The 22,075-nt window shown below is 38.5% G+C and overlaps 2 protein-coding genes across 2 annotated transcripts in view; one reads left to right on the top strand and one right to left on the bottom strand.

Annotated features, from left to right (window-relative positions):
* The window catches only part of Reep5 (receptor accessory protein 5), a 53,108-nt gene that overhangs the window by 6,227 nt on the left and 24,806 nt on the right, over nucleotides 1-22,075 (bottom strand). Inside the window, exons 3-4 of the mRNA XM_046460130.2 lie at nucleotides 20,339-20,477; nucleotides 1,050-1,218 (exon numbers count right to left, since the gene is read on the bottom strand). Coding sequence (XP_046316086.1) covers nucleotides 1,050-1,218; nucleotides 20,339-20,477 — 308 coding nt within the window. The remainder of the gene's footprint in view (nucleotides 1-1,049; nucleotides 1,219-20,338; nucleotides 20,478-22,075) is intronic.
* On the top strand, nucleotides 5,639-6,801 carry LOC124103491 (prothymosin alpha-like). Its single transcript, XM_058584309.1, has one exon. The coding sequence runs from the start codon at nucleotides 5,768-5,770 to the stop codon at nucleotides 6,098-6,100; it is 333 nt and encodes a 110-aa protein (XP_058440292.1). The 5' UTR covers nucleotides 5,639-5,767; the 3' UTR covers nucleotides 6,101-6,801.

The raw sequence follows: 22,075 nt of genomic DNA, 5'->3' as shown, positions 1-22,075 counted from the left end.
AGGCAAGCGCTCTACCACTGAGACACAACCCTGGCCCCCATCTAATCCATTCTTAATGCAATAGCCACAGTCATCTTAATACACAGAGCAGATCATGTTGATCCTGTGCTCAAAATCTTCCAATAGCACCTTATCTTTCTTACACAGACTAAAAACCAAAGCCTTCCCACTAGCCTATAAGCTATTCTGTGATTTGTCATCCTGTCTCCATGCAGACCTTTCTGACGGTGTCGCCTCCTGCTATCCCTTACCCCTCTAGGTCACCTCCTTTACTGTTCCTACTTTAGGGCTTTTGCACTTGCAGCTCCTTCTGGAGCACTATTCCCATGGTTCCCTCCTTTACTATGTCCAAGTCTGATTCAATATAGCCCTCTTGGTAAGGGTCTCCTGATTCTCCTACTTAAAACTGTAAACATCCCTCCTGTGACTGGTACTCCCTATCTTTCTAGCTGCTTAACTGTAAGATTCAAGGATTATAGTCTCTTGGGTTCACTGGTTCATTACTAATCTAGGGACACACGCAACATCTCAACAAAAAGCATCTAAATAACTCCATCAGGGGAGCTGAGAAAAGGCATTCTCTGGGACCAAGAACAAAAACAGTCTGAACAGCACACTAAACAGGTGCAAGAGGCTACATGTAGATGAATCTCTAAAATCTCTGCCTATGGAAGGCTACTGAATGCTGCATTGAATGAGTCACAAAGGATCTTGGGAAAAGTAAAGGGCAAGCCAGGCACAGTGGTGTGTCTAGAATCCCAGCAACTCATGAGGCTGAGGCAGAAAGATTGCAAATTGGAGGCCAGTCTCAACAAAACTTTGGGAAAATCTGTTTCAAAAAGGGTTTGGAATGTGGCTCTGACTAAGCATCCCTGGTTTCCCCCCCCCCCCAAAAAAAAAGGTAAAGGGCAATGGGCAAACTTGTCCTAAAGAAATCCATTTAGTGGTCTTTGCATTTAACTAAGGAAAGCTGAGAGGACAAGAAGGCCATGAAGCCCATTGTATCACATCTCCTCCATGTGTTGAACCAAGTTGTCCCTGACTCTTACCTTCTTTAGTGATGGCATCTGCAGTCTCTTTGGCTTTGTCCTTCAGGTCCTTCATCACACTATCCACCTGAGACTGGTGCTTCAGGAAGAAAGGACGAATGATGCGCTTGTAGAGAAATTCAGCCCCATTAGAAGGACTCGGGGCCATGCACCACAACAGGAAGCCACACTGCACAGAATGAGAAGCAGCATGGTAAGAGGAGGGCGAGGGCATTCTGAGGACACGCCCCCACCACTCCCAAGGTGTGTACTGCCTCCGTCTGACATTTTCTCCAATGGTATTCCCAGTGTTTTCTGCACACTAATGGGAGGATCTTCTTGGGAAAACATGACCAGTAATGGGGTAGTAAGGAAAGAGAAGGATAAGACTGAAAAAGAAGGGTAAAACACACCAGATTCAGGATTTTAGTTTACAGCTATAAGAGACTTTATTATACAACTCTTAAACATTACATTTTCTTACACTGATTTTTATCTACATGTGTCAAGCCCTGTACAGATAAGCCTAGTGAGAACAAGCTTCATGGATATTAAGCTTATCTTGCTAAGTTAGTTACAGTAATCTGTTCTACCACAGAATAAATATTCTGCCTAACCTCAGATTCTTCTCTTAGTTTCAGTTGTTGATAGACCTTTATTTTATGTATAATTGCAGTGAAACGCAAGGCCTCATCTCAAACATGCTAGGCAAGCACTCCACCACTGAGCCCCAACCCCTATAGACTGAGATAAAAGAAGATAAGACTTATACCCTAATTACTTTAAAAAAAATTACCATTTAAATAAATACCAACTGTGCACTTTAAGTCATCTAAGCAATTTATCCCTCTCTAGGGAAATTAGCAAATCTCTGAATATTTCCTCTTAAAGTTTAATTAAGCAACATACTGAGTTATTTTTGTTTAAAAGATACTGGCCAAATTATATTCCACACAGTCCAGATGACTCATCATAAAACAGAAATCACTTCCAGGGATAGCAGAATCTGTATTTTTATCAGTTTCTTAAAGTAAATATCTCTCAACTTCTTATGTCTTAAATCAAAACTCTCTGGTTTGGAATAATGATGACTAATCCCAATGAATGCATTCAAATGATTGAGAAGTTACAATGCCTTTCTAAAATAGTGTTTTAAGTTTGTTCTAGAGATGCAGAACTGGCAGCTCACACTGAGGTCTTGCTATGTTGCCCAGGCTGGCCTCAAGTGATGCTCCTGACTCAGTTTCCCGAGAAGCTAGGACTACAGGCACACACCACTGCATCCAGCTACAAACAGGGATCCTAAGGGTTGTATATAGTGGATAAGAGGACAGGCTCAGAGAAAGGGAGTTCTAATCCTGGTTGTACCACTTACTCACCTGGCAAACCCTGAGCAAGGTACTTAACTGCTTAACTCAGTTTTTCCTGTATGAAGCAAGTATTGAGATTTTATTTTCTTATAAGAGGTAGATTTTTTAAAAAAGTATTTGAGGTGTGTGTGAGCATATTAAGAGCTTTGTCTGAAGAATACCTGTGTTTTGTTAGCCTTAAATGGAATAAAAGCAAATCCTAGAACCAATAATCTTTAAACAAATGTTCTGTAAGTACCTGAAATGAAGTTCAAAGTAATGCTAGATATATACACAAAATTAAAATAAAAGATATCTAATAAAACTATCTCAAAAATGTAAATATACAAGCAAAATTATGACAACACCATAAGTAGAATTAGTTTCCTCCATATATTCCCAAAAGGTTGAAATTTCTGGACTAAAGGAACTACACTGCCTACCTTATCAGAGCACTCAACAAAAGCAATTTACTACCATTCTCTCCAAGTCAGGATTTTAAGTCAGCTCTCTCTTCCTCTTCCCCATCAGATTCCAAAGCTCATTTATTGAGCACAGATAACTGAGAACATTCTAGAATGTTCTGTTAAGAAAGCAAAGGAAGGTGTGGCCACAGGTGAGCTAAGGGTAAAGATTCTCTACCTGTGCATAATACTATATATGTGACCAGGCAAGCCCACAAAAATGCCAATCCAGACAAGTTCAAGGTAGTGGATTAGAGGAAAGTTGCATCTTCTAGTTGTTCATGACTCAAGCAGCAGGAGTACTGCTTCTCAGTGAGACACCACCCAACAAAGTCCCTATGATGAGAGCTAAACCCCAGCTGCTAGAACCATGTATCAGCCCCACCCGGGAATGCACTGATGTCGTCTGTACAGAGAAAACTCCAATCCACAGTGCTTCCCATTCCATCTACTTTATATTGATGAGAAGGAAAGCTGGTTGAAATAGTTCTCAGCTTCAGTTCCAGGCCACTCCGTGTTGGGACTTTACTGTGACACTATAAGTATATAGCTACACAGCATCCAGCCAAGAGACAGTGTGCCTTGCTCCACATCCAAACTAATGATGCTCAAACAATACTTTAGTACAAATAACAGATAAAAACCCCAAAACAACCAGGCACCAAGATCCCACTCATGTCTCTATTTTTGCGTTAGGAGTCAGTGTCCATAACACACCAATGAGGGGTCTCTTTTGGGACTGTTGCCATACCCCTTCAGAATATTGAGTTTTTAAGTCTACAAGAGCAATCACAGAGGGAGTACCACACATCCTCTGCTATATACAAGACTAACTGATCTACGAGAATAACCCCACTCTTGTAAGACCTATAGGAAAAGTGAGATCCTCAAGCTCTGACACAATATATGCAGTATTGAAATATGCCACTCTTCACCAAAGAACTAGCAGGGAAACAATACTGAAAAAAGTCCCAACAACCTGATATCCCAGAACAATTTGCCAAGAGAAGACTGTGCCCTAAAATGGTCCACACGTAAGAGTGGAAGAGAAATCCACAGGAATACAGAAAATACGGAGGAAACAAGGTCATAACATCTTCTGAAGCTCAAGATTCACCAACAACTGACTACATAGATACTCAACTGAATGAAATACCCGATAAAGAATTCAAAATAATGATTACATAAGTTATCAATGAATTCCAAGAGAACACAGAAAAACAACTGAATGAAATTCGTATAGGATACGAACGAGAAATTCAATAAGGAGATGGAGATATTGAAAAGGAACCAAACAAATCTTGGATAGAAAAACCATAATAAATCAAAAAGTTCAAATAAAAGTCTCTAATAGAGTAGACCATGCAGAAGGAATCTCGGAGCTGCAAGACAAAGTGAGCTTGGCAGGGTGGTACATGCCTGTAATCCCAGCAGCTCAGGAGGCTGAGACATGAGGTACTAAGCAACTCAGTGAGACCCTGTCTCTAAATAAAATAATAGGGACACTCAGCCACTGAGCCATATCCCCAGCCCCGAGTTCAATCCCCAGTAGCAAAAAAAAAAAAAATTATATATATATCATGACCAAGTTGGTTTCATTCTAGGGATGCACGATGATTTAACATAACATATGCAAATCAATAAATGTAATTCCCCACATAACTATGATTTTTGTCCTCAATTCTGTTTATCTCAATAGCTGCAGAAGAAGCCTTCAACAAAATTCAGCACCCATTCATGATAAAAATACTGAAGAAACTAGGGACAGATGGGACTTACCTCAACATCATAAAGGGTATATATGACAATGACCATACTACCAACAGCACTATACAGATTTAATGCAATTCCGATCAAAATCCCAATGACATTCCTCATAGAAATAGAAAAAGTAGACATGAAATTCATCTGGAAAAATAAGAGACCCAGAAGAGCTAAAGCAATCCTTAGCAGGAAGAGTGAACCAGGTGGCATCACTATACAAGACCTTAAACTATACCACAGAGATTAACCCATATAAATACAGTTTTCTCATATTAGACAAAGGTGCCAGGGCTGGGGTTGTGGCTCAATGGTAGACTGCTGCCCTAGCATGTGTGAGGCACTGGGTTCGAGTCTCAGTACCGCATATAAATAAACGAATAAAATAAAGGTCCATCAACATCTAATAAAAATATTTTTTAAAAAAGGTGCCAAAAACATCTTGGAGAAAAGATAGCCTCTTCAACAAATGGTACTGGGAGGACTGGAAATCCATGTGTAGCAAAATGAAATTAAACACCTATCTCTCACTATGCACAAAACTCAATTCAAAGTGGATCAAAGACTTAGGAATTAGACCAGAGACCCTGTGCCTAATAGGAAAAAAAGTAGGCCCCTACTTCCTTAATAAGACCCCTAAAGTGCAAGAAATAAAATCAAGAATCAAACGGGATAGTTTCAAACTGAAAAGCTGCTTCTCAGCAAAAGAAACAGTGAGGTGAATAGAAAGCCTACAGAATGGGAGCAAATTTTTACCACATGCACATCAGAACACTAATCTCTAGGATATATATAGAACGCAAAAATATTAACTCTAAAAAAAAAAATAACCCAATCAATAAATAGGTCAATGAACTGAACAGACTTCTCAGAAGATATATGATCAATCAACAAATATATGAAAAAATTTTCAACATCTCTAGTAATTAAAGAAATGCAAATCAAAACTACACTAAGATTTCATCTCACTCCAGTCAGAAGGGCAGTTATTAAGAATACAAGCAACACTGGCTGCTCTGAAAAGCCATCTTTGCATTGTTCCTGGGTCCAGCTCCCCTCTCGCCGCAACCACCTCCGCCGCGGACTCCGGCAGCTTTATCGCCAGAGTCCCTGAACTCTAGTTTCCTTTTTAACCCACTGCATCGGATCACCGGCGTGCCCCACCATGTCAGACGCGGCCGTGGACACTAGCTCTGAAATCACCACCAAGGACTTAAAGGAGAAGAAGGAAGTTGTGGAGGAGGCAGAGAATGGAAGAGACGCCCCTGCTGATGGGAATGCTAATGAGGAAAATGGGGAGCAGGAGGCTGACAATGAGGTAGATGAAGAAGAGGAAGAGGGTGGTGAGGAAGAGGAGGAGGAAGAGGAAGGTGATGGTGAGGAAGAGGATGGAGATGAAGATGAGGAAGCTGAGGCAGCTACGGGCAAACGGGCAGCTGAAGATGACGAGGATGATGATGTTGATACCAAGAAGCAAAAGACCGATGAGGATGACTAGACAGCAAAAAAGGAAAAGTTAAACTAAAAATAAAAGGCCACCGTGACCTATTCACCCTCCACTTCCCATCTCAGAATCTAAACGTGGTCACCTTCGAGTAGAGAGGCCTGCCCGCCCGCCCACCACGGGCAGTGCCACCCGCAGATGACGTGCGCTCTTCACCACCCAACCAAAACCACAACGTGAATTTGCAACAGGGGAGGAAAAAAGAACCAAAACTTCCAAGGCCCTGCTTTTTTTCTTAAAAGTACTTTAAAAAAGGAAAATTTGTTTGTATTTTTTATTTACATTTTATATTTTTGTCCATATTGTTAGGGGTCAGCCATTTTTAATGATCTCGGATGACCAAACCAGCCTTTGGAGCGTTCTCTGTCCTACTTCTGACTTTACTTGTGGTGTGACCATGTTCATTATAATCTCAAAGGAGAAAAAAAACCTTGTAAAAAAAGCAAAAACAACAACAAAAAAACAATCTTATTCCGAGCATTCCAGTAACTTTTTTTGTGTATGTACTTTAGCTGTACTATAAGTAGTTGGTTTGTATGAGATGGTTAAAAAGGCCAAAGATTAAAAGGTTTCTTTTTTTTTTTTTTTTTTCCCTTTTTTTGTCTATGAAGTTGCTGTTTATTTTTTTGGCCTGTTTGATGTATGTGTGAAACAATGTTGTCCAACAATAAACCGGAATTTTATTTTGCTGAGTTGTTCTAACAACAACAACAAAAAAGAATACAAGCAACAACAAATGTTGACGAGGATGTAGGGGGAAAGGTACACTCTTACACTGCTGGTGGGACTGCAAATTGGTGCAACCAAGCTGGAAAGCAGTATGGAAATTCCTTAGAAAACTTGGAATGGAACCACCATTTGACTCAGCTATCCCACTCCTCGATTTATACCCAAAGGGCTTAAAAACAGCATACTACAGGGACACAGCCACATCAATGATTATAGCAGCACAATTCACAATAGCCAAAATGTGGAACCAACCTACCTAGATGCCCTTCAGTAGAAGAATGGAGAAAGAAACTGTGGTACATATACACAATGGAATATTACTCGGCAATAAAAGAGAATAAAATCATGGCATTTGCAGGTAAATGGATGAAGTTGGAGGACATAATGCTAAGTGAAGTAAGCCAATCCCAAAAAACCAAAGATCAAATGTTTTATCTGATAAGTGGATAGTGATTCATAATGGGGGTGGAGGAGGAACTTTGAATAGGGCAAAGGGGAGGAGAAGGGATGGAGGTAGGAAAGATGATGGAATGAGATGGACATCATTATCCTAAGTACATGTATGAAGACATGAATGGTGTGACTCTACTTTGTGTACAACCAGAGAAATGAAAAATTATGCTCCATTTGTATACTATGAACTGAAATGCACTCTGCTGTTATGTATAACAAATTAGAACAAATATATGAATTTTTTTAAAAAGGCTATATATGACAAACCTAAAGCCAACATCATAGTGAAGGGGAAAGACTGAAAACATTTCCTTTAAAATCTGGAACAAGACAAGGATGTCCACTCTTACCAGCTTTATTCATTATAGTCCTAGAAATTCTGGCCAGAACAATTAGGCAAGAGAAGGAAGGTAAAAGGGATAAAAATAGGAAAGAAAGAAGTCAAATTATTACTTTTTACAGATGATATGATCCTATACTAGAAGATCCAAAAAGTTCCACTCAAGACTGCTAGAGCTAATGAATTCAACAAAGTAGCAGGATACAAAATCAACATATAAAAATAAATAGCTTTCCTATACACCAGTAATGAATCTGCTAAGGAAAGAAATCAGGAAAACAATCCTGTTTGAAAGGAAGAGAATGAAAGAAAGAAATAACAAATGGATAAAAGGAAAGGAAGAAAGAGAAAGGAGGGGGGGGGAAAGACATAGAGCTGACTGACAGGGCAAACGAGTCACAGGAATTTATTGAAAAAAAAAAAAAAAAAACTAGTGGTGTCAGATTAGGTGGTTTTCATGCCTGTAATCCCAGCAACTTGGAAGGCTGAGGCAGGAGGATTCCAAGTTTGAGGCCAGGCTCAGCAACTTAACAAGATCCTAAGTTACTTAGAAAGACCCTGTCTCAAAATAAAGGGCTGGGGATGTGGATCAATTGTAAGCACCCCTGGATTTAATACCTGGTACCAAAACAAACAAACAAATAAAAACCTGGTGAAGTCAGGATATAAAATTAACATACAAAAATCAATGGTTTTTCTATATACCAATAACATATTTACTGAAAAAGAAATCAGGAAAATAATTTCATTCACAATAGCCCCCACCAAAATAAAATACCTAGGAATAAATCCTACCTAGGAGGTGAAAGACCTCTACAATGAAAATTACAGAACACTGAGGAAAGAAATTGAAGAAGATTCTAGAAGATGGAAAGGCTTCCCATGTTCATGAATAGGTAAAAGTTAATATTTGAATGACTATATTATTGAAAGCAGTATACAGATTCAATGCAATCCCCATCAAAATACCAATGATATTCTTCATAAAACTAGAAAACAGTCCTAAAATCCATTGGGGAAAATAAAATACCCAGAATACCCAAAACAATTCTAAGCCAAAAACTAATGCTGGAGTTATTACAATATCTCACTTCAAATTATACTACAGAGCTATATGACACAAACTGAATGATACTGGCATAAAAACATACAGAGACCAACCGTACAAAATAGGAGACACAGAGACAAACCACACAGACACAGTCATCTGATCCTTTACAAACGTGCCAAAAATACATATTGGAAAAAAGACAACCTTTTAAACAAATGGTTCTAAGAAAATTGAACATCCACATGTAGAAGAATGAAACTAGATTCCTATCTCTCTCTCTTCACAAATGTCAACTCAAAATGGATCAAAGACCTAAGAAAATGTAGAGCCAACACTCCAACATATAGGCACAAGTAATGACTTCCTCAATAGGACCACTAACCCTCAGGAAATAACACTAAGAATTAATAAATGAGATGTCATCAAATTAGAAAACTTCTGCACAGCAAAAGGAAACAAGAGTATGAAGAGAATCTACAGAACGGGAAAAAAATCCTTGCTAGCTACTCTTCTGACAGAGGATTAATATCCACAACATATAAAGAACTCTCAAAACACCACACACACACACACAAAAAACATATGACCCAATCAATAAATGGGCAAATGAACTAAACATACAATTCTCAAAAAGAAAAAAATAGAACCAGGCATAGTGGCACACGCCTATAATCCCAGAGACTCAGGAGGCTGAGGCAGAAGGATCACAGGTTCAAGGCCAGCCTCAGCAACTTAGAGAGGTCTTGTCTCAAAACAAAAAAATAATAATAATAAAAGAAGGGCTGGGGATGTGGCTCAGTGGTTAAGCACACGTGAGTTCAATCCCGGGTGCCAAAAAAAAGAAGAAAATAGATATAGCCAACAAATATATGACAAACTGTTCTATACCTTTAGCAATTAGGGAAATGCACCATAACTGCACTGAGAGCCAGGTACAGTGGCATCCCTGCAGCTCAGAGGCTGAGACAAGAGGATCTAGACTTCAAAGCCAGCCTCAGCAACGGAGAGAGGCACTAAGCAATCAGTGAGACTCTGTCTCTAAATAAAATACAAAACAGGACTAGGAATGTGGCTCAGTGGTTGAGTGACCCTGAGTTCAATCCCCAGTACCAAAAGAAAACCCAAAACTGCATTGAACTTTTTATCTCACTCCTGTAAGAATAACAGCCATCAGCAATACAAATAACAATAAATAATGGCAAGGATAGGGGGGAAATAGGAACACTTTTACATTGTTGGTGGGATTGTAAATTACTACAGCCATTATGGAAATCAATATGAAGGTTCCTCAAGAGACTAGGAATGGAACCACCATATGACCCAGCTATATTACTCCTTGGTAATTATCCAAATAATTAATTATTCTAATTAATTAAAGGCAGCATACTATACCATGTTTATGGCAGCACAATTCACAATAGCCAAAACTTCAACACATCTGGATAAAGAAATGGATCTGGAGACCATCATGATAAGTGAAATAAGCCAATCCCCCCCAAAAAAAATCAATGGGCGAATGTTTTCTCTGATATGTGGATGTTAACACACAACAAGTGTGAATGGGAGGAATGGAAGTTCACTGGATTAGACAAAGGAGAATGAAGGGAAGGGAAATGGGATAAGAAAAAGAAAGAGTGGAATGAATCAGACAAAACTTTCCTATGTACATTTATGAATAAACCACAATGAATCTCCACATCCTGTACAACCACAAGACTGGGAACCTAAATAGAATAAAATATACTCCACGTTTGTATAAATATACTCTGTCATGTATATCTAAAAAGAACAAATAAAATTAAGAAGTAAATGTCATTTTTATAAACATTGGAGCTTTATTCAGCCATAAAGAAGAATAAAATGTCATTTTCTGATAAATAGATGGAACTAGAGGACACTATAAGTAAAATAAGCCAAACTCAGAAAGTCAAGGTTGCATGTTTTTTTCTTATATGTGGAAGCTAGAGAGGAAAAAGTGGGGAAAAAGTGTGAAAATAGAAGGGAGACCAGTAGAATTGGGGAAAGGAACCAGGGGGTGGGAAGAGCAAAGGGAAAGGGGAAATATTTGGGAATGTTATGGACCAAATTATATTATTATATTGTGTGCATTTACTAATGATCCCATTCAGCATAATTATAAAGCACCAATAAAAAATATGAGGAAAAAATGTCAATTCGCCCTCATATTCAATGGCAAAATAGGATTTTTAAATATTTTTTTAGTTGTTGATAGACCCTTATTTTATTCATTTACTTATACGTGGTGCTGAGAATCGAACCCAGTGCCTCATACGTATCAGGCAAGCGCTCCACCACTGAGCCACAATCCCAGCCTCCAAACTAGGACTTTCTTTTGTTAAAGGTCCAACCACTCCAATGAAGCCATGGGTAGTTCCTTCACTGTATTTTCTAGGAACTCTGCTCCAGTATCCCTAGGCTTGGCCAGCAGCAGATCTCAGTGGATTTTAAGAATTCTGCCAGAGAAAACTATTTTTCTGAAGTACACATTTACATTAATCCAAAATGGAGAACTAAGTGACTACTTCCCTGCCACCCCCATCCCTCCCATCCCTCCCATCCCTCCCAGCCTCACATTTGCTAGGCAAGCACTCTACCACTGGGCTACACCCCCAGCATTTTTTTTTTTTTTTTTGAGACAGGGTCTTACTGGCCTTGAACCTGCAATCCTTTTGCCTCAGTCTCCTGAATACCTGGAATTACAGGCATGTGCTATCACTCCAGGCAAGTGACTGCATTTTTCACTGGCTATATATAGCTTTGTTTCCTCTGCTTAGTGCTGGGTTAATTACAGCAGATCCTGCAGACCATCTCTCCAGTTAACATTTCCCTGTGGAAGCCTTTACATTTTTAATGTCCAAGCTTCATATAATGTTTTCCTATGTGCTTATACAGAAAACCCTAGTACATACATAAGCAAAACTCAATACAATAACTAAACAAAATGGTGTGCAATGAAAGTCCTGAGTTGTATTTTTGACAGAATGTTAGAATTTCTTGTGAACATGAAAAAGAGCTTGCAGCTGGGCGCACTGGCGTATGCCTATAGTCACAGTAGCTTTGGAGGCTGAGGCAAGAGGATCACAAATTCAAAGCCAACCTCAGCAAAAGCAGAGCACCAAGCAACTCAGTGAGACTCTGTCTCTAAATAAAATACAAAATAGGGCTGGTGATAGGGCTCAGTGGTTGAGTGCCCCTGAGTTCAGTCCCTTGTAAACCCCTCTCCCCCCAAAGAAGTGCATGCAGAGTGCCAAAGGGGATATGCTACACGATATTATACACCAAGCAATCGTTTCTTATGAACTATATTTATTATTTGAAAAATAGGAATTGTTTTTAGCATCTAATATTGTAATGTAGTATTTGCTACTTGTAGGTAGATATTTTGCTGTGTTGTATTAATATGCTGGAAACTAGTTGAGTGTTTTAGATGACATGTAATATATTTAAATTTTTCTCAATTAAAATAATGGAGTCAGGTAGAGTGATGTGAGCCTGTGGTTCCAGCTACTCCAGAGGTTGAGGCAAGAGGATTGCTTGAGCCCAGGAGTTTAAGACCAGCATAGGCAAAATAGCAAGACGACACATCAAAAACAGAAAAGAGGCTCCTGGATGGTATTCCTAACACAGAATGTCAGATTTTCAGGAATGAATTACGCCCACATCAGAACCACAGCTTCAAGGTGAAGTGAAAATGACTCCCTGGTTTAAGGATCAGAAGAGGCAGGGCCTTTTTTTTTGAGTCAAATTTCTCTTCAATAGGGTTTCAGGGAAGTCACAAATTGATGAAAGCATATTAGAGAGGAGTAGTAGTACCAAGTCTTAAAGTTCTTAACTATGGTTGAATATCTCTGAAACATTATCAACCTCTGTAGAAGAGGCCAACCTTTCGGCAATCCATCGAGGCTGATTATCTTTTCTGAGTGAAGTAAAGCAAGATCACCGGAGTCAAGAATCTGTATTTTTGTACCTCTCCTTTGTGATTACTTTGTAGGCCACACTCCAGATTTAATTCAGTACTTTCTGGTATCCTCTAGCTATTCTCTAGAGACAGTAAAATAATTACTGCTCTCAACCTACCTCCTTAACATTTTCCAGTTCTTAAATGAAATCATATTAAAAATGAAGTTAATTACTACAAAACTCTCAAAGTGATATTCAGAGGCCAGCTTTTATGACTCCCTCTTCTTAATCTATACAACTCTTCTACAGCCCAGGAACACCCTGAGTTTATTAGAATCACCCACGCAGATCTGGCTGTTCTTTTCACCAAGCTTCCCCAGAATGCCAGCCTTCAATTCTCCCAAGGACAACCACATGCCCACTCTTGCCTGCAGCTCAGACAAAGAGCAAATGTGATTTTAACTGGATCCTTTTGACTACCAGCACTGCACAATGAACTCAAAGTACAATACACCAGACAATTATGTCTGTGATTCCAATGCTAGCACCATACAGTTTTCCTCCAGTAGAGATATATCCAAGATAGAGATATACTTATCACATGCAGGGATTATCCTGGTCAGAACTGAGAGTTCATGTCACAAAAAAATATATATATTACAACACTTATTTCCTAATATTTTGCAATGACTTGATCAGAAACCTAAGTCTTAGAAAGCCTTTGCAATGTTGTCACAAGACTAGCAACAGGCTAAATTTAAAAGTAATTGCTCAAGATGAGTGAGGTGCTGCATGTCTGTAATCCTAGCTACTCGGAAGGCTAAGGCAAGAAAACCAATTGAGCTCAAGTGTTCCAGGCCCGGGGTGGAGTTGTAGCTCAGTGGAACACTGCTTTCATAGCAAGTATGGGGTACTGGGTTCGACTCTCAGCACCACATATAAATAAAGGTCCACTTGACCACTAAAAAAATATTGGGAAAAAAAAAAAAAAAGATTCCAGGTCAGCGTGGGCAACATACCAAGATTCTATATCAAGGGGGAAAAATTGCTCAGCTGCACAAAAACTAAAAAAGAAAATGTTAAGGGGAAGTTTTCCCTGTATGGCCTCTCAAAAAGAATAAATGAGAAATGTTATACTGTCAGTGGGCGGAATAGCATGGGTGACTATCTGGATTAGGACTTAAATCTTCCCGAGTTTGGGCTGGGGTTGTGGCTCAGCCATATAGCGCTTGCCTAGCACATGTGAGGGTTCAATCCTCAGCACCACATAAAAATAAATAAATAAAGGTATTGTGTCCAACTACAACTAAAATATAAATATTAAAAAAAATCTTCCTGAGTTTACTTGGATATGAGGTATCCCCCAAAAACTCCTGTGTTAATGCAGCAATGTTCAGAGGTAAAGTGATTGAACTATATGAGAGCTGTAGCCTAATTCGTCCATCCTAATTTGAATAGACTGGTGACTGTGGGCAGATGGGGTGTGGCTGGAAGAGACAGGTCATTGCTGATATGTCCTAGAAGGGTTATTCTTCCCCCTGGCACTTCCCCTGCCTCTCTCAGCTTCCTGACCCTGCCATGAGCTGAAGAGTTTTCTCCACTGGACATTTCCACCATGATGTGCTGCTTTACCTTGGGTCCACAGCAATGGAATCAACCATCTATGGACCCAGACCTCTGAAACCGTAAGCCCCAAATAAAATTCTCCTCCTCTAAGTTGTTCTTGTTGTGTATTTTGGTCATAGCACACAGAGCTGACTAATATGTTACCCAATCTTGTTTCTAGAAATAAATCTAGAAATGGGTAAATTGAGGTAATGGGTAAATATGAGGCACAAGGATATTTATTGCAACATTATAATAGCAAGACAAATGACTCTCATTAAGGAAATGGGTAAATTAGCTATAATAGATTACAGAGCTATATCAAAAAATACTGAATAACATGAAAAAACTCTTTAATATTGTGTCAATTGAAAATGAGAGATACAAAATCACATATCATATGTGGTCTCAATCACATGTTAGTGGTTAAGACAAATATATATGTTCTGAGTATAAACTTACATACCCAGACCAATACACCAATACACTTGTACACTAAAAAAAAAAAAAAGGACTATCACTATTAACAGTGATAGGATTACATGTTATTACATGTTATTTTCTTCCCTAAAACATGCCCTGCCTTAATGAAATAATATGGCAGCAAGGACTTTGTTTTAGTCACCAAGTGTCCCCTAGACTTAGAACACAATCTGGCACATATGGGTTCTAAATAAATATCTGCTGAATAAAGGAATAAACATGAATTTCCTAATCAGAGAAAAGAGGTCTTTAAATTTAATTTTCACTGGGCATGGTGGGACACCCCTGTAATCCCAGTAACTTGGGAGGATGAGGCAGGAAGATTGCAAGTTCAAGACCCTGTCTCAAAATAAAAAATAAAAAGGGCTGAAGATATAGCTTAGGACATGCATGATCCAGTTTCTAGCTAGTTTCTTCAAACAAGCTTTTATGCCTAGCCACTAGTTCCTCCGACTTTCACCCGATCTTATAAAGGCTGCTTTATAAATTAAAAAAAAAAAAAAACAACCAACCACATTAATTTTGCAAAAGATAAAATATTAAACATCCTCACTTGAAGATCTCTTTTTCACCTGGTAATTGTTGCATGGCAATAGATAAGGTATATGCTAGTTCTTAAAATGTGAAATTGTCCAAAAACGACTATAGACTTTATAATTCAGGCTTTTTCTCAATCTGTTCACTGAAGCCACTCAGAATATGCCATTACCTCAGGAAGAAAGCATTTTGATTGCCAGCATCAATTTTTAATCATCTCAACTATATTATCTATTTGGAACATACAGTAAATTCACTCTCATCGACATCATAATGCAATGCAGCTGGAGACTAATGGATGCACATTCATTTTACTATTAAGGAAGAAAATTTGCTACAAAGCAACTTTTTAAATGTACTTCCAAATTGGATATAGATGATTCAGTGATTGTCTCTCTTTTGGGGAGTGGGGGTTGCTAAGGATTGGACCCAGGGCCTTGTGAATGCTAGGAAAGCACTCTGCTACTGAGCTACTCCATAGGCCTCTAGTGACTATCTCTTATTCTGGACTTTGTCCCTGTCTCTGTGGTTTCCATTAGTAAAGGTGATCGGGAGCAGACCAGAAGTAATGCTTGCTCATATTTGGAAGCTTGAGGTCAGATACTGCTGCTGGAAGTGGTTTTGCAGACAGGATCCTAGATGCTGCAGAAAGCAGAAAAGTTGTTGGAAAAAAGTTTCTTTCCATTATATAATTGTACTGTGAGGTTAATGCCATGAAATGGATCTTATTGAAGGCTTCAAAATTATCTTAAATTTAAAATAAGACACATGTAAATTAAAGATTATAAATACATATACATATATATTTTTTGGTATCAGGGATTAAACTCAAACTCAGAGGCACTTAACTACTGAGCCACATCTCCAGCCCTTCTTCTTCATTTTTTGAGACAGTTGCTTACAGCCTCACTAAGTTGCTGAGGCTGGCTTTGAACTTGAGATTCTCCTGCCTCAGCCTCCAAAAGCTGCTGAGATTACAGGCATGTGCCATCACACTCAGTTTATAAAAATATTTTTACAAATGCTAAATATCTTTGAATAACAAAAACACACAAAAATCCAGCAATCTTTGAAATCTTAAATCTTTCCACAGACCAATTTTCTTCTGTTTCTTTTGAGAGGAAATTCTTATCAAGTGTTCTATGATAATGTCATTAAAAATGAACACAATCTATACAGATCATGTTTTCATTTAATCTTTTAAACTTTATTTACCTTATCTTTTTAAAACAGTGTTGTACTATATGTAATGTTTTATAATTTTTCATAATGAATGAATTATGTAGAAATTTATTTATTTATGCATATGGATGTATTTCAGTCCACATTATTCCACTTAATGGTACAGATATTCTATTAATTATTTACCTATCAATAGACTTACCAGTTCATAATTTTTAGTTATAACAAGTTTCTGCAATTAATATATCTGCACAACCATTATGCACTGTGAATATTTCCTTAGGATTGAATTAAGTATCACTTTAAAAAACTGTCAAGTGGTTCCATAAAAAGGCCATTCTAAGCCAGGTGTGGTACCTCATGCTTATAATGCCAGCAACTTGGGAGGCTGAGGAAGAAGGATCGCAAGCAACTTAGCAAGACCCTCAGCAACTAAGTGAGACCCTGTCTCAAAATTTTTAAAAAAGTGCTGGAGCTCAATGATAAAGTACACTGGGTTCAATACCAAAAACAAAACAAACAAACAAACAAAAAAAACTATTCTAATTTATACCACTACCTATTAACCAGAACCACTATTACTGAAGCTGCACTCTGAGCTAAAGTGTTTTTCCTCTCTTCCTCCTTTTCAATTTGTAAGCGTGGCTGTTTTCTCCCTGCATCCTGCTCCACATCTTACTAGACTAGCAGTTGATACAGTTAAAAGAGTTACCCTTTCATGCACACTCCCTCTTCCCAGGCTACAGTAATGATTCCAATAAAAAGGTAGTCATACAAGAGACTGGCTGTGACGGAGAGCAGGTATACCGACCTTCAAGTGGCAAACCTTGAAAGAACCTTATTGTCTTGGATTCACAGATCCAGGATGACACGGTGACTTCAGAACCACATCACTAACTCACAACCCACATTCTAGAGCTGCCTCATTCCTCAGAACTAATGAACTACTCTGGTGTCCGCCTGCCTGAGACTGAGATAACATCCCCACAAAAGGATCTACATGAACTTTGTCTTGGTATTCAACAAGAACAACCCAGGAGCTAGCTGGTTGTCTTCCAATATGCCAGCTTGTTGCTAAAAACTTCTTCTCCCACCACTGTCTCTCGAGTTATTGGCGCTCTCAGGCAGCAGCAGAAAATCGGGCTTTCACAATAACACAACCATATCCATTTCCCTACATATTCATCAATACCAAGTATTTTCAATCTTTAAAATATATGCAAATTGGGGCTGGGGATGTGGCTCAAGCGGTAGCGCGCTCGCCTGGCATGCGTGCGGCCCGGGTTCGATCCTCAGCACCACATACAAACAAAGATATTGTGTCCGCCGAAAACTAAAAAATAAATATTAAAAATTCAAAAAAAAAAATATGTGCCAATTTGGGCTGGAGATATAGTTCAGTTGGTAGAGTTCTTACCTCACATGCACAAGGCCTTGGGTTCAAACCCCAGCACCAAAAAAAAAAAAAAAAAAAATCTGCCAATTTAATAAATATGGGATTTCCCTATTTTAAGTCACATCACTTCCCAGATCACTAGTTACATGTTCCCTTGGCAAATCATATTTTTTTCTTTATATAAATATCTATATAGAACCTTCATTCGTTCTTTTTAATTTGCAAACATTTTTTTTAGTGGTGCTGGGGATTGAACCCAGGGCCTTGTGCATACGAGGCAAGCACTCTTTCAACTGAGCTATATTCCAGCCCCTTAACTTGCAGAAATTTTTATATACTCTGGGTATTAGTTCCTTACTTGGTGTAAATGTTGTAAATACATCCTCCTAACGTATCATTATTTTAATTTTATTTATGCTGCCCATTTCATAAAGAAACTTAATTTTTTAAAATTTTAGTCAAATTTATCAAATATTTCTCTTTGTGATTTTTGCATTGTCTGGCTTCTATACCTTGAAATTTAAAAAATTACACACACACACATCTCCTATACTCTTTTCTAACTCTGAGGTATTCAGGAATAGATGACCTGTGAGGTGTTAAGGAAAACAGGAAGAGACTAACATACCGCTTCTTTGCCACCCCTCCTACTCCAGCTTCTGGACCTGTGAATTACAATTCAGGACCATCTCTAATGCTGCTTCAGAATGGCAGTAGGGAGGGTAAAGCCTAGGCTTGAGGAGCTGCCTTGTGGGTAAAGAGTCAGTAACTGGTTCCTCTGCTGCCTAACCTCAGGTCTCACCCACCCCTTACCCAGAGCTAAGACCAGCATCGACTGGGTGCGGCCTTCCTCCAGTGCCTGACAGCATCTGAAACCCCTGGAGGAAAATGAGTTTGCAGTCCAAGATAATATGGTATTTTAATGAGTACAACCATTTCAAAAGAAAAACAATATAATCAACTACAGATTCTGTTAGAAGCAAAATACAACAACTAACCAATAATTTAAATAGATTTTTAACTACACTAAATGAAACAAAAAAATATTAACAACATAAAATAAGAACAAAAAAAAAAAAAAAACCCTAAAAAGAACCAAGCAAAAATAATTAGGTTTGAAAAATATAGTTGCTGAAACCAAAATCGGAATATATGGAATCAATTACAGAATGGTTATAGTATATCCATGGAATAAATGTGAAAACTGGAAGGTCAGATTGAGAAATCTCCCAGAAAGAAGGAAAGCACAAATAGATTTAAAACAGACGTACACACACACCCCTACTGAGAATTAAAAATCAAGATAATGTCAATATAATGGTGAGGGAGACTATAAAATGAGACTAAAAGTTAGGTGTGGTGGTGCACGCTTATAATCTCAATAACTCAGGAGGCTGAGGCAGGAGTCCCAAGTTTCAGGCCAGCCTCTAACATGGTAAGACTTTGTCTCAAAATTAAAAAATAAAAAGGGATGGGGATGTAGCTTAGTGGTAAAGCATCCCTGAGTTGAATTCCCAGTACCCCCACCCCAAACAGCTAATGTATAAAACAGTAAAAGGTAACTAAACCAAGCATATTCTTTAGAGACATACAAGGTAAGTGACAAATTGCCACAAATGAAATGATAGTGATTGGAAGGTGCAAAAATGGTGTTTTTCTTCAAAATCTTATAGAATTATTTGAACCTTTAAACTATGTCATGTGTAGCTTTTATTAAAATGAACACTAATAAAAAGAAGACAACCCAGAAATCCTAAGGACTAGACATACCACCACTCCTGCATATTCGGTTTGTGACTGTGGCTCTGAGGACCAGAAGCACTGTTCATATCACATCTACTAACTGGAAGCAGAGCCTCTTCTTGTGGAAGACACCTGAAGATTCACTGAAGACAGACTGTCCCTTTTAGTGAAAGAAGGACTAGTCTGCTTATTAAAAGTGTGAACTTTTTCACTTTCACTCACCTCTAGTGCAAGTCAGGAGTTCACAGAAGTCTCACAGGAATAAGTTTCGACTTCATGTCCCTATTCCCCAACTGCTGGTAACTAAGGCTAGTCCTATGTCTCACACAAGGTTTGGCAGGGCCAATCCCTGACTATTGCTCTTGCCCACCTCATTAAAATGACTTTCTCAAACAGCCATCTGCACATCTCCTTTCTCCAAACCTATATAAAAAATAAGCATTTTTCCTTCCATAAATAAATGACTCCTGCTTGCCAATATAAATAATTGATGACCTGCTAAAAACTACAGTGCTTCCACATTGAACGTAGACAATACTGCGTGAAGTCAGGATCTTAGCAAATCAACAGCAATACTTGTGCTAGGTTATAGTATTTCCATCCTTTGTAATTACTGCTCTGGCTGTTTCCAAGACAGTATCCAAAGAAAGTCAGACGTTGAATCTTATCTTCTTATTTACAATCTGAGACATAACCACAGATATCCAACATTAAAGCATTTGTTCCCATACCTTGTCTACAGGTCCTAGGCTGAAGCTTTAGGGAAGAAAACAGATCTAGAAGTTAACATACCTTAAGCATATAGTAGAAGGGGAACCATGACAGGAAGAGATCAGAGAAGAATTCAGCAATGCTGAACACACCATACACTACCCAGTAGGTCAGCCACTGAGTATCATCATCCTTGTTAGGACTCTCTATGGCTTTCATTCTGAAAGGTAATACAAGAGAAAACAACATTTAGTAAGATCTCAGAGAAGCATTTACAAATATACTTTCACAGCTTGTTCTCCAGCATCGCTGAGAAACTCAGGCAAATGTATGTATGCACTGCAGCACCAACTGCAAGAGTACAATATAAAGACAATGTGAAGTCAGGAGAATTGTTATCACCACTTGTTCCCAGTCTTTTGGTCACCAGAAAAATAAGCACTAGCTGTTGCTGCCCACACATATACAGCCTGCTAGAGCTGCCACCATGCCCCAAGATGTACTACTAGTGATAGGCTACTAAAGCAACCCCATTCCCAGGTTGGCTCCTGCCACCAAGGATATATCGGGAAGAATTCTCTCATGGTAAGTAAGTTCTTTTGCACTTTAAAAAAAAATATTTTAGTTGTAGATGGGCACAATACCTTTATTTTACTTATTTATTTTTTTAAATTAATATTTCATAAGCCATTTTCTTTTTTTTAGTTGATTTTATTTTTTAAAATACATGACAGTGGAATGCATTACAATTCTTACTTATTTATTTTTACATGGTGCTGAGGATTGAACCCAGTGACTCACATATGCTAGACAACCACCCCACCACTGAGCTACAACCCCAGCCCCCTTATGCACTTTTAATAGCTGATATACATCATGGGGGCATAGGAGTTTCTCATAAACAAACTCATGGAACACAGGTTAGGCACTGTTCAAAGTCCACAGCACACTGCATAATAAATAGGTGAAAACCACCCTCACAGTGTCCATTTAGTTCAGACTTCCTTGGGTCCTCAGGCTATGGACTCTCCTCCCCTTGTCAGTTAATAACATTTCCACTTAGACAAAATTAATTCAGTGAATGGATGGGAAAATTAAAAAAAAATAATTTTACTTTTGAATCACAGGAATTTCCTTCAGTTCTAGGAATATCCATATTCTAAACCTGAAGCTCCACAACATCTTATACTATCCTAACATATCTGTACATTTATCATAACTAAGCTGGACTAAAACCATAAATTGAAAGAAATCTGAACTCTGTTTAGCCTTTAAGAGAGATTAACTACTAAAAAAATCATATGGCTACTCTGTAAAAATCAGCTCCCCAAAGACAGGCTGCTGAATCATGATGAGTCATCCACTAAGAAAGAGCTTGTGAAGTTAATTAGGAGCAGCTGTGTGTGCTCATGTGCCTGTGTGCATGTGACAGTGTGCATGGTTGTGTTTTAAAAAACGTAACCTAAGGGGGAAAGATTACAGCTGAATGAGATGATTGCTAATGGTATGTGGAATGGATGAAGAGGCAGAAGTGATGAAGTAAGGGCTGTTTTGAACTTAGAGATTGTGCAAAAGCAGACATGGTGGCACATGCCTATAATCCCAGCAATTTGGGAGGCTGAGGCAGGTTCAAGGCCAGCCTCAACAGTTTAGCAAGATCCTAAGCAACTTACCAAGACTCCTCCTCAAGATATTTTAAAAAATAAATGTGCCTTGGTTAACCAAGACAATTCCAATGCTGCTTATTCTCACACAGAAGTACAAGGGACTTTTCACATTCTTACTGTACATGAAGACCCATCGGGTCTCTGAGATCCC

This window comes from Marmota monax, unplaced genomic scaffold, assembly GCF_021218885.2.
Source record: "Marmota monax isolate L192 unplaced genomic scaffold, Marmota_monax_Labrador192_F-V1.1 WCK01_AAM20220418_F8-fsc00006, whole genome shotgun sequence".
Taxonomy (NCBI): domain Eukaryota; kingdom Metazoa; phylum Chordata; class Mammalia; order Rodentia; family Sciuridae; genus Marmota; species Marmota monax.
Note: the sequence above shows the minus strand (reverse complement) of the source record. Positions and strands in the feature narration are given on the sequence as shown.

Excerpts from the sequence above, each read along its gene's own strand:
- LOC124103491 (XM_058584309.1), top strand. The coding sequence starts at position 5,768 with ATGTCAGACGCGGCCGTGGACACTAGCTCTGAAATCACCACCAAGGAC.